Here is a 13,080-nt window from a genome sequence, read left to right on the forward strand (position 1 = left end):
TGCCATCATTTTTTGATATAAATAAAATCTATCCCTGAATGCTAAAAATGCAAGAGAACTACTCACTGAATGAAAATTTTACTTTCTAGCTAAAGTGCTCTTTTAGTAACTAATATGTGGCTAAGGGAAAACTTCCCCAAACTTAAAATTTTTATTAGTAATATCTTTACTCCAAATAGTTCAGAATATATTTAATTTCAGATTGAAATGCCTGTTTGGCTAATCAGTTCATTACCTGTCTTTGATTTCAGGATGTGTCTGTGAGCTGCAGTGGAGGAGCTCATGGAGTAAGACCATGGGACGTGCCAAAGGTGCTCATGTTAGAAAGTAAAGACCGTTACAAATTAAATAAATGGGCCATCGCAATTTTTACGTTTTCAGATTTAGATCAGCTGTAAAAGCACCTCATCACCCATCCTTTCTTTGCATTATCAGTGGCCTTATATATTTTATAGACCAAGACTACAGATCCTTGGGTATGCAATAATTCTTCCATGATAATTATGAAGGTCCAGCAATACAGTATATACCTACTGGGATTGTGTCACAATTAACTGTGCCATTTGCTGTCTAACTCTCATACCACAATAGGTTCTGTTTATTGTTTTCTTTAAGGCAGAGAAAAAAGATCTAATCTTCCCCTCTCATTTCCAAAATTCTGAAAGCCTGATACTAATTTGAATAACTGAACCAAAACCGTAGGGAAAAGCCTTTAGAAGTCTAGACATTTTTCTAGTATGACTTTTCACTCCTCCTTTTATTCAATAAAACTAACCACATTCAACTGCCCAGCTGCTAAGTGACTGTAAGTGGTCGACAGTTTGGGATCTGTAGGTCAGCAAATCCTGAGAGCAGAACAGTAGGATGGATTGGAGGAAAAGGCCTCCATTACTTTTCAAAGGCCCTACTATCCTAAATAATAGAAACTGGCAATTTTTTCTAACTTTCTAGCAGTTTCTAGAATTTATTTCTTCTGTCACACTGAGCCATCGTAGTTACAGTAATCCTGCACAAGTAAAATCATGTGATTGATATATACCAACTTGTGTACAATGGAGAGTATGTTTCCATTTGTCCTCAAAAATATATAAAAATATACTGCTCACAAATATCAGGGGATATTTTATAACTTCACATTCATTTTGAAATATCCCCTAATTTTTGGAGCAGTATAAAAGAAACAATATACACAGAGTCCATCTAGTAAAGGGTCAGAGGGATTATCTATCTACTAACCCTCAAAGGTACAGATAAGTAATAAAGCAATTAAAATATTTATGCTAAAGGTAAAAGATAGACACATAGATACTGCCAAGACTTAATGGGATGAGGTTCCTGGATGAACCCTGGCTCTGGAAGAAAAGGGATTTTGCAGATTAACATAACTGGGTATAAAAAGAGGGAGAATAGCATTTAATTAGTTTGAATAGGCATGAAGCAGAGAGTGATAATTTGATAACAGCTATCTAAAAACTGCCTTACATGGAGGGAAAATACAGGTCATTGTAGGTGTTTATTATTCTGGGCCATCCACACGATTGAACTCTCTCATAACATTTTGATAAGATACAGAATTGTGTGTCCTGCTCTTCCATTAATGAATCACACAATAGATTTTCCAGACTGTCTTGCCAAGCTACAAACTGTCGAAGCTATTTGAGGTTCAGACTTCAGAAGGGCATACAGAAGAATGGAGAGCTGTGTCTAACATAGAGAAATAGCGTAAGTGTTGCTACTGCATTGGAAACAGGTAGCTGATGAAACAAAAAGAGAAAACATTCTCTTTCTATGTGTATATTCTATGTGTTAAAGACCTTGAATTTGTTTCTGATTCTCAGAAAAATTCTAGCATTGTTATTACATCATTTGATTTTTAGAAAAAAGAAATAATAATCATGAGAACCAGTACACATTTACTTGGATTGTTTCATTTAAAATTAACCTAGTTCCTCTTCTTAGTAGGGCTAACAGATCAGAGAAATGTAAAAGGTGTTGTGTTTCTTGATTTCAGTAAAGCCTTTAATAAGTTTTCTCAGGAAAGGCTGGTGAACAAAGAGAGTGTGGTTAATTGGATTTGCTTTTATTATTACCAAGGACATCATGTGTTTTAAGATATTACATTTATAGTCTATTACTGAAAATAAAAAGGCAACAGGAGGTCTTAGCATCTAATTTATCACATGCAGAATATTTTTTCTCTTCTGATAACCTATATAGCTCTTGTGGGGAAGTAACTGTGTTAGGCTGCAAGCACTTTGCCTGATTGGTGTGTGAGCACGTGGCAGCACCACGTGTGTATAGTCTAATGTAAGGCTACGGGTGCTTGTGCTCAGGGGGACTGCAGATGGCGGATTGCCTGCCCGCTGCTGTGAGAGGCCATTTTGTTGTTTCTTTGCCTTAGAAGCGGTTTTTCCTGCCTGTTTGCTCGTCCCGCCCTTGCCAGACTCTGTTAAACAGAATGGCCCAACACTTTCCAGCTCTGCAGTTTCACTACTGTCTACCAGAATCCAATGTGGGCCTGCCTGGCCTAGGCCACCAGCATTACAGCTCTCATAACACTACGAGGTAGAGCCCAGTCACAAAAGTTAGGGCCCAGAAATCTAGTATTGAAGAGTCAAAGTAGATTATAATAGAAATACACTGACCACCCTCTGCATCAGATCTGTGTTTCTAAAGGCGGCTGCAGAATTACCAAAACCGCAGCTGAGAATAATGCAGTCTGGGCCACCAGCAGCTCTTTATTTCTGTTATCAAGGCTAGCTCAGGCCTTTGATTCCTGGGTATGAATAACATCCCACAGTTGCCAGAGAAGCTGAAAGAAAGCTAATGCCATAACAAGTAAAACAGATGAGGTTAATTAGACCAAGAGAAGAAAAGCAGCCACCTTTCCCGCAGGGCCTGACATCCAGGGTCCTCCGTGGAAACGCCGCTCAGGAAGCGCTCCTGTCTTAGTCTGAGCAAACGCCCTTCTCATTCAACCTCCACGAGGGGGATTCCTTTCTGCAGAGGCTAAAAGCTGTCATCTCTTTGATCTCATTTTCACCCTGAAAGATGAGCTGAAATGGAAAGTGACTGTGGTTAAGTCAAGACTGAGGAGAGAAAACAAAGAAATGAGAAACTTAGGGATCCTGGCATGGCAGAAACAAGTGTGGGGCTGGAGGGGTACACGCAGGCGGCAGGCTCCCCGCAAAGCACAGTGGGAACGGGACAGGGCTACCCTGCAATTTACCTTAAAAAGGGGTGTAGGTGGGAGCTGAGGATTAACACCTGGCAGGAAAAGCCAGGGGGAGGGGCTGACGCCTCACCCTACTCCCTTTCAAAGCAAAAAGAAAAGAGGTACCCCTTCATTTTAATAATGGTGGAAAACAGGTGGGTGGCTCAGGAGAGAAAGGGCTGTCTTTAAAGGAAACTTTAAATATTCCAACAGAACAATATATTGTAGAAGTATATTAAACGCAGAACAAAAACTCTAGCTTCCTAGCTGCTAGTGTGAATTTCTGGTCATTGGATGACATTGAATCTGCCTTTAGAAACCACAATTTATGAGATCACCGTACTCTTTTTAAAAAAGGAGTTGTTGTTTTTTTAATGATGACTTTCTTTTCTCTCTCCTAAAGTGCTGTAATAACTTCCCAGACGTAAACAAAAAGACAAGGTCTCAAAAAGCCACCCGACTGGTGGCGCAGTGGTAGCCTGTCCACCTGGGACACCAAGAACCAGGTTCAAACCGAGGTTGCCAGCTCGACGGCGGGCTCATCCAGCTCGAGTGTGGGGTCATGGACACGATCCCATGGCGGCTGGCTTAAGCTCCAAGGTCGCTGACTTGAGCTGAAGGTCGCTGACTTGAGCAGGAGGTCACTGGCTCAGCTGGAGCCCCTCCTCCCCCAGGCACAGAGGAGAAACAATCAATGAATAGCTAAAGTGACACAACTATAAAATGATGTTTCTCATCTCTTTGTCTCTTGCTCACTAAAAAAAATAAAATAAAAAAGAAAAGAAAAGAAAAAAAGCCATTCAGTCTATTCCCAAACCTAACATTTGGTCTGGCATTTTTCAGAACCTAGGGGACACCAATGCGGCAGTAACCACTCAGAGGAATGTGGAGCAGAGATATTTTTAGCTAACAGAGGTCTTGTGGGAAAGCGGAATTATAACAGTAAAAAGACAGTAGTGACAGCATCATCCCCCTAAATGGCCTGAACATTCCTTTTTCAGTCAGCTTTGTTTCCAGGAAAATTCTGGAGTCTCTCTTCCTCTCCAGTTTTTTAAAGGGACAGTCGGGCTATTCTACACACTCACTCCAGTCAAGTGCTGGCCAGATCTTTTCTGCTGTATACTCACTGTGTCACTTGTCCTCTTGGAGTCAAAGTAACAAAATCCACCAGATGTAAAACCATCTTCTAAACAACTCTATAAGAAAAGAATAAAAGAGCACTGCCATTTGGGCACTGACAGTTGAATGAGTATGTACATTAGACATGAATGCAGACATTAATTAGCATAGCTATATGAAAAATTAATTCATTTAGACATAAGGAACAAAACAATTCATAAAATGGAAAATTGGCATCTTCGCAGTTACCATAGGAAATACATAAAAGTTACTTCATAAATTGCTATGCTCCTTACCATGTCTTGATGAATTAAACTTATATATAGATCAAGTTTGCTAAAAAAGTTCAATGTGTTGGGATAACTGTTTTAATGCTGAATCAATTTGTTAAATTTTTCTTTTATTTATTTCCTTTTCTGTAGGGAACTTCCTACTTTATTCTTTTATTCTGCATGTTACTCATTCCCCTCTTTATTATTTAGGCAGCTGTGTCTAGTATTAACTTTCCCCACCATATCATACATTTCTTGGCATTGGGGGAAATGTCTTTGCTTACCTGGCTATTCCCAATGACTACCACAGTAGCATATAGATATTAAATGCACAGTAAATTTTGAATTCAGAATTGATATAAGACCTAAGAAAATCCCCAAGTTGGCAATCACCCCTTGAGTAACCAAGATTTAATGCTTTGAGGGCAACTCTTGATGGGAAAAATGACACGCACATGGTCTAAGGCTCACAAATGATATTAAATGATTTTATGAAAGGTAACAACAAAGAATTTTTCTGATTTCTATGTTGCTATTGACATATATTAGAACTGATGTGAGGTAACACAATGCTGAGTAAGATATTTTCAGGAATTTTCTTTCCAGGATTTCATCTGGCATCTGAAGGGGGTCAACTAGAATATTGGACCTTTCAGGGAAGGTTAAATGGGAGGCTTTCTTGATAAGTAGGAAGAAGCAGTGATGTAATGAAAGAATGAATACTGGATTTAGAGTCAGAAAACAGATTTTAAGCACTGACTCCATCACTCACTTGGTATCTGATCTTGAGCAAATCTCCCTTAGTATTAGTTTTCCCATCTGTAAAAATGGGAAAATGCCTACCTTACCTTCTTACATAGTGTGCAAAAATTAGCACAGCAGTATTCACAGTTAGCTTTGAAAAATCTTCTTATTGTTGGCCAAATTTCTCCTTTAACTTCTTCCTACACCTACTATATACATACATGAAAGATAGATTGAGCAAGTAGAGTTCAACCTTAAAATTTGGACAGAGAAGATTAGATATTATATAGTAGGAATTATAAAGTCATTAAAGATTTTGGAGAATGGGAGGATAAGTGTAGGGTTAACCACAGAGGGGAAAACTAAGGGAAGGAGATGGAGTATCAACCCTTTGTGGCTCACACAGTGTGACATCCGGCTTAGCATGGGGCCAGTGGAAACGGAAGGCTCTGCCTCCTAGGGACCCTGCTAGTGTGGCAAGGGCAATAAATATTTGTTGACTGACAATACAACTATTTATAAACCTTCATAATTAGCCTGCCACCTTACAGGCTTCACAACAGTCTACTATAACCGTACATATGACTTACATCTGACAGACTGCTCCACAAATCATCATTCTTAGCATTTCTATAGCTGAACTTCTTTAAGTAGTGAAGAGTTCCTTTCTGAAATTTCTCCTCACTCAGGAAATCCTTGAGCATATTCAAAATATAAGCTCCCTAAATGAAGAAAGAAAACAATGAGAAAGCGTATATAAGGGAAAAGGTAGTATGATATATTTTTAAAGGAAGCTTAATTTTATAGAATGTCTTTAATGTCTGAAAAATAAACAGAAAATAAAATAAAAAGTGAAACAGGTGACAGCAACCTTGCAGCATCCACTTACCCCGTTGGTTTTAGAGGCCTCCTTATGCTTCTCCTGGAAGTGCAGTTCCCACTGCCCGTAACGTGGACTAGCTTGTTGTAGGAAATGGTATCGAACATTTCCTGTATTGGAGTAGGAGTTTCTGCTTGACTGCAGATAGGACGGGATGAAATTAATGAGTCTTTTTTTAATTACTTCAAAGCACACTTCCAAAAAATAGTTATCCTAAACAGGAGAAAACATTTCTTTTATTTCAATTTGACACTCTCAAAGCAATAGAAAACATGCAAGATTTAGTAAGACATTCTTAGAAGTATTCAATCACTATTTCTTACAATTGATTATAAGTTTCTTTCCCCTTATATATTTCCCTTTCACCAATTCTCTACTTCATAAAAGTATAAATCCAACATTCGCTCAGATATGTCACAAATGTTTACCAACTAGCAAGCCTTTGGATGCAGAACTAAAACCACTAGTTCTCATTTAGTGAGCACTTGCTATGTGCCAGGACCTTACCCCCTTCATCTGCTATTCTTTCTACACCCTGCGTGGCAGGTGCATTATACACACTTCACAAGTAATATGTGAAGCTTTGGGACTAAAACATGGATTCAGGACAGAGAAAATAAGAAGACACTGACTTTGAATCCAAATTTCTCTATACCGTACTGGACCTAATGCCTACCCCAAGGAGCTAGTTAATCTTTATTAACCACCCTGGTGTGGTGTTCAGGCCCCCCTTGTGCCTATAAAAAGACACATTTGAAGAAATCTTCTTACACATTTTGGGGAAGTGAATAATAGGCCCTTTGTAAATTCTAGAGGAGTCATGCCTAATTCAGGTCACATGCCAAAAACTCTGTACAGGCTCTGTAGCCATGGGCATGGTCTTATCCTATATCATTTTATATGGACAGTGATACTCTTTTCTCTCACTCTACATATACAGTTGTATATTTGTGCTATTTGAATTCTCTGCCCACAGATTTTTTGGTTGAGGGATTTATGCAAGGGGCTTAATTGTGTGCTCCTCTCCAATTCATAGGTTGAAGCCCTAGTCCCCAACATGTCACTGTATTTGGACACAGGGCCTCTAAAGATGGGGCTGAGTTAAGATGAAGGTGTTAGGGTGGGCCCTAATCCAATCTGATGGTGTCCTTTTAAGAAGAGGACATTTGGACACACAGAGAAACACCAGAGGAAAGACCATGTGCAGATACAGCAGAAAGGAGCCCTCTGTAAGCAAAGGAGAGAAGCCAAAGAAGAAACCAAACCTACCAAAACATTGAACTTCTAGCCTCCAGAAATATGAGAAAATAAATTTCTGTTGTTTAAGCCAGCCAGTCTAGTATTTTATCCTGGCAGGCCTAGCAAACTAGTACAATTTGTTTTGTTTATCAAACAAAAGACTGCAGGCTCAAAAACACCATACTATATTATTTTCTCTTTAGTATTCACTAAAAATTTTAACAGTAAACTGATGATTCCTTAGGGCATATGGTATGACACACAAAACTGTGAACTTACTAGTTGTAGCTCTGGATGTGTAGCATTAGCAAAAATAAATTCCACGTATGTTGCAAAGCTCTCATTGAGCCAAATGTCATTCCACCATTCCATTGTTACCATGTTGCCAAACCACTAGGAGGTAAAAACACAATGTTATTGAAAAGTGTTCATCGTAGCAAAAATTATAATGAATGCTAACTTTTTTCTTTTGGTAATTAAGGCCCCTTTTTTTTTTTAATTTTGCTACCCTTTTCTCTCCGGACAATTTCCTTCTGCTGAGTTCCTTGCCTCCTTGCCTCACCACCTTGTTTTACTTGCTTCACTTTTCTTTTCTTTTGTGTTCCCATTGCCTCCAGTTCTCCAACTTTCATTCTGTCCTCTGAATAATTTCTAGCGATTAGATTTAATATTCTGAAAGAAAATAAAACATTTTGTGGGTTCTTTTTTTTCTTGAGCAATAACTATAATCTCAGTTTGTCTTTGATATATGGTGATGGTCTAAGGAAATGTATAAGCCAAATATCCTTGCTGAAGGTACCTCTTTATATTAAGTAGCAGGTACTTACAAGAATTTTTAAAATATCATCTAAGACTTTAAGACTTTTAGACTGTTACATAATATTACTGATGAGCAAATTTTGTTGTTAACCTCTGCCCTGCCATTTCCAGGGATTAACTTGGCCACTAAAGTGAATAAAGGTCTGAGATTTGACTATATATATGAATAAATTAAAAAGGATGCATAATCACAGAAATTTATCCCTGACCTGACCTGTATTTGATCTGTAACACCAGTTTTAAATATTACTATTTTTTTCATATACTTTTATATTTTATATATTTGCTTGGCCTATATGCCTAATACTATGCATCTAGTTTATCTATTTTAAGATTGCAATCTCCAAAAGGATGGGAAACTTAAAAATATTTTAAGATTCAGAAGAGCCTCATGACAGTTACAGAACAGAACAGCGACATCTGTAGCTTTTAGAAGATGCTTGAGCTCTATTCCTTTTTTGATGCCTCTCAGATCACTTTGTAAGTGGGTACCAGTCTTCCCAAGAGCATCTGTGAGAAGGGACATGAGGTGTTTTTTTTTCAATGTAAGAAGTGATGAACATGAAAAGTACAGGTTTAGCTGAATCTAGTGACTTTTCTAGTTAGCAAGAGTGGTTTGTTTATTCATTTCATGCATTTCTATCGAGAACCTATGTTCCTGGCACCACGCCATATGTTAGAAATGTAAATACATATAATACAGCCTCTACCTCAATACAAATGATGGAGGTCAACCAGTAGACAAATAAATGCAATAAAGCATTATTGGTACCATGATCAATTTCTGTACAAGGGACAGAAGGATTCCAGGAGGAAAGAATCAGTTCTGCTTGGAGAGTGTGTAGAGTAGTTGGGAAATCATTCATTCCCTGAGTCTTGCAGGTGTTCCTGGGGTATGTTGGGAGTGGTGTGTGCTCTAAGCAGCTTAATAGGAGCAAAATGTAGAGGAGCAACACAACCTGGCAGGTTTAGGAAATGGTGGCTGGAGCAAAGGGTGTCAGAGATGAGGCTGGAGAAGGAGGAGGCTGGGGACGGGGCCTTGTACGCCACCCTCTGGGCCCCTGACTCACTCAGTTGGCATTGGGAATCTTTGTCAATGTTTTATGGGGACAGGGGCCTTGTACGCCATCCTCTGGCCCCTGACTCACTCAGCTGGCATTGGGCATCTTTGTCAATGTTTTATACAGGGGCGTGACATTGGGATATAGAGACAAGATGGTCAAGGCAAAAATTCCAGTGTGACCTGCTGCTTCAGCCCTACACTCTGCATCTCCACAAAAGAGAAGCTATGAAAGGAAGATTCAGAGGAAGCCTAGAACTTCCAAGGTAAAGCTCCGACCATTTCCCTATGAATGTGGAGTAGAAAGATCAAGAATCCCTAGACTCAGTTAAGTGCGTTCGAGCTACCAGTAAGTAACAATAGAAATCCCTAAGACGGGTCAGTGGGAGATCCTAAATCAGAGAAAGCTGCCGATGTGTTCTCATAGTACAGGGCTGAGCATGGCTCCTATGTAATCGGGTACTTAGTTCACTGCTTAAAAAATGAAGCATTATTATGGTGATGATAAAAGATAGAGTTAAAATGAAAAATAAGAGACATTAACAGATTCTACATTGGCATGATATTTACCTACATGGTGAAAAAGAATTTCAAAGGCCCTTAATAATTCACTGTGTCACAGGGGACTTTCAGAAATGAAATAGAGTAGAAATAGTCTCTGATATCTACAGTGCTAGCCTTACAGTCCCACAAGTATTTGTAAGATAGTGTTGATAGGTGGGCCTTGGAAGTCTTACTCTGCAAGAAATGGTAGCAATAGTAGTGGTCCCTATTGTCATCATTAATAGCTCACACTCATTGAGTGCCTACTGTATGAAGGAACAGGCAATTATCTATCTGTAGCTCTCACAAAAGTTTCATAAAGCAGGAACTGTTATTAATCTAATTATGTAGATGAGGACACTGAAATTTAGAGAGTTAGGTAATATGCCCAGGTCTATGAGTACTGAGACTCAAGATGCTTCATTATGGCCATATGTTCACAGGTTCCAAACCAAAAAGAGATTAATTTTGCCCTAGATTGGAATGTCATAGTGCTAAAGTGTATAAGAAAAACATATATTTAATAGAAATCTCTGTATGTAGAGTTTCCAATTCTGTGTTCTATGTATCTGCATAGTCCCTACCCTTCTTTTTTTAAAAATATTTTCTCTTTCTTTTTTTCTTTCTTTATTCATTTTAGTGAGGGGAGAGAGAGAGAGAGAGAGAAAGGGGGGGAGGAGCAGGAAGCATCAACTCCCATATGTGCCTTGAGCAGGCAAGCCCAAGGTTTCGAACCAGTGACCACAGCATTCCAGGTTGACGCTTCATCCACTGCGCCACCACAGGTCAGGCTGTGAGTCTAAACTTTTTTGCGTGCAATCTACATGGTATTAAAGTTGCATAATTCACATTTAAAAGTAATAGCAGCCTGACCAGGCAGTGGCACAGTGGATACATCAGACTGGGATACAGAGGACCCAGGTTCGAGACCCCGAAGTCGCCAGCTTGAGCACGGGCTCATCTGGTTTGAGCAAAAGCTCACCAGCTTGGACCCAAAGTCGCTGGCTCAAACAAGGGGTTACTCGGTCTGCTGAAGGCCCATAGTCAAGGCACATATGAGAAAGCAATCAATGAACAACTAAGGTGTCACAACGCGCAATGAAAAATTGATGATTGATGCTTCTCATCTCTTCGTTCCTGTCTGTTTGTCCCTGTCTATCCCTCTCTCTAACTCTCTCTCTGTCTCTGTAAAAAAAAAAAAAAGTAATAGCAAATAAGCTTCAAGTGCTTATTTTGTGCCAGTCTCTTCAAAGCACTTTCAGTTTGTTCGTTTATCTTTTCTTCAGGATAACCCTAAAACGGGTACCCTCAGTTTACAAAGGAGAAAGTAAAACCCAGGGGCTTAAGCATCTTGCCCAGTCACAAAGGCAATGGCTTTTAGTATATTCACAGAGTTGTGCACCTATAATCAGGGACAATTTTAGAACACTTTTATCACCTTAACAAGAAACCCTGTACCATTGACAGTCATTTCCCATTCCTCCCTCCCATCAGTCCTAGTCAACCACTAATCTTTTTGTCTCTATTGATTTGTTTAGTCTGCACAGCTCACATAAATGTGAATTTTCAGCTGTTTACATAAACATTTGGTAACTTTTATAAAACATTGCTCGTGTTATACAAATACAATATAGAAAAAAATGTGGCCCAGAAAATTCATCAAATTAAATCTAATATGCAATGCAGCTATTTTAATATTAAATCTGGTAAAAGAATAGAAAAACGATTCACACTACTTAGGTTTCTTATAAAACTTTTTTTTTATATCCAAAGACCATCTCTGAGATGCAAATTATTGCTTCCTAAGCTCAGTGAATCTCTTAATTGCTCATTTAAATCACATATAAAAAGAAAAATTAAAGCAAGTTCTATAAGCAAAAATAAGGCAATGATGTGGAATTTGAACCTACCCAATTTTGAGAGTGGATAGTTGATATCAAAGTAATTTTCATAAAAATCAAGTAGCTTCAATGATGCTTCCAAAGCATAATGAGTTTGATTTCATTTGTCTTGATATGCATAGATGGACACCTATAAAATATTAGTCAGAATAAGTGGTTTTTGAATGACAGCTTCTTGGCACAATACCATTTCTAACAACCCTTAACCAAATAAAGCAGACTACATTTTTCAAGAAATTATTGAGATACTATTAAAGCATATTGTTGATAGGGGATAATATGTTCTGTAAAGTATTAAAGCAAAAGCCACTCATGAAAATTATAAACAACTCTGCATTCCCTAGGTGCTAATTGAAAATTTCAAACTATATTAACCTATTCTATCATGAGAGTCCACTTGAGCTCATCAGCATCATGTACATTTGATAACTACCCTTCCAAATTCATGACTACTAGCACGATTCAAATAAAACAGTTTTATGAGGTGAGAAAACCTTTAGAACTTACTGAATCCAACCTCCCTCACCCTTTTCCTGGTCAAGTTTACTTTAGGCTCAAAAATGTCCAAATATATTCAATGACTCTCCTTAAAGTAACTAGACATTAAGTAGAAACAATAAAGGTAGATTCCAGTTTTCTTGGGTTTCAAATATTGTGCAACTTTCACCTCATTATCTGCTTTCAGGTCCTGAAGTAACTGATGTTTTTTAATTTTTTTAATTATTTATTCATTTTAGAGAGGAGAGAGAGAGAAAGGGGGGAGAAGCAGGAAGTATCAACTCCCATATATGCCTTGACCAGACAAGTGCAGGGTTTTGAACTGGCGACTTTAGTGTTCCCAGGTCGACGCTTTATCCACTGCGCCACCAGAGATCAGGCTTTTTTTTAGAACTTTTATAGAAAGGATATGCTCATGGCCACCATGTTTTTATGGATTACCAGGCACTGTGTTAAAAGTTTACATGTAAATTTAAATTAATCCTCTCAACAACATTGCTTAGTAACCGCTATCATCTTCATGGAGATCAAGTAATTTGCTCCAAGTCACTAACGTAGAATACTGTAGACTTCCATTATGAACCCAGGGAGCTGACAGTAACCTGTCCTCTGAAGTAAATTGCCATCTGACCTCTCACATATCTGTATCTATGCACATACAGACTTATGTACAGAGATTACATGCTATGTATAGAGATACATTACTCATAATATATCTACATATCCATAGGTGTAATAGGTATGTAAATTATAACAGCCACTTAATAGCTATTTTCATAAGCATTATTTTA

The 13,080-nt window shown here is 38.4% G+C and overlaps 1 protein-coding gene across 1 annotated transcript in view; it reads right to left on the reverse strand.

Annotated features, from left to right (window-relative positions):
• ERAP2 (endoplasmic reticulum aminopeptidase 2) overlaps positions 1 to 13,080 on the reverse strand; it is a 49,050-nt gene that overhangs the window by 25,953 nt on the left and 10,017 nt on the right. The window contains 12 exon segments of the mRNA XM_066383638.1: positions 236 to 313; positions 2,883 to 3,011; positions 3,014 to 3,056; positions 4,342 to 4,410; positions 5,940 to 6,071; positions 6,307 to 6,405; positions 6,407 to 6,442; positions 7,748 to 7,861; positions 8,044 to 8,140; positions 11,732 to 11,777; positions 11,780 to 11,921; positions 12,886 to 12,937. Coding sequence (XP_066239735.1) covers positions 236 to 313; positions 2,883 to 3,011; positions 3,014 to 3,056; positions 4,342 to 4,410; positions 5,940 to 6,071; positions 6,307 to 6,405; positions 6,407 to 6,442; positions 7,748 to 7,861; positions 8,044 to 8,140; positions 11,732 to 11,777; positions 11,780 to 11,921; positions 12,886 to 12,937 — 1,037 coding nt within the window.

The sequence above is a fragment of the Saccopteryx leptura genome, chromosome 4 (genome assembly GCF_036850995.1).
Source record: "Saccopteryx leptura isolate mSacLep1 chromosome 4, mSacLep1_pri_phased_curated, whole genome shotgun sequence".
Classification (NCBI taxonomy): Eukaryota; Metazoa; Chordata; class Mammalia; order Chiroptera; family Emballonuridae; genus Saccopteryx; species Saccopteryx leptura.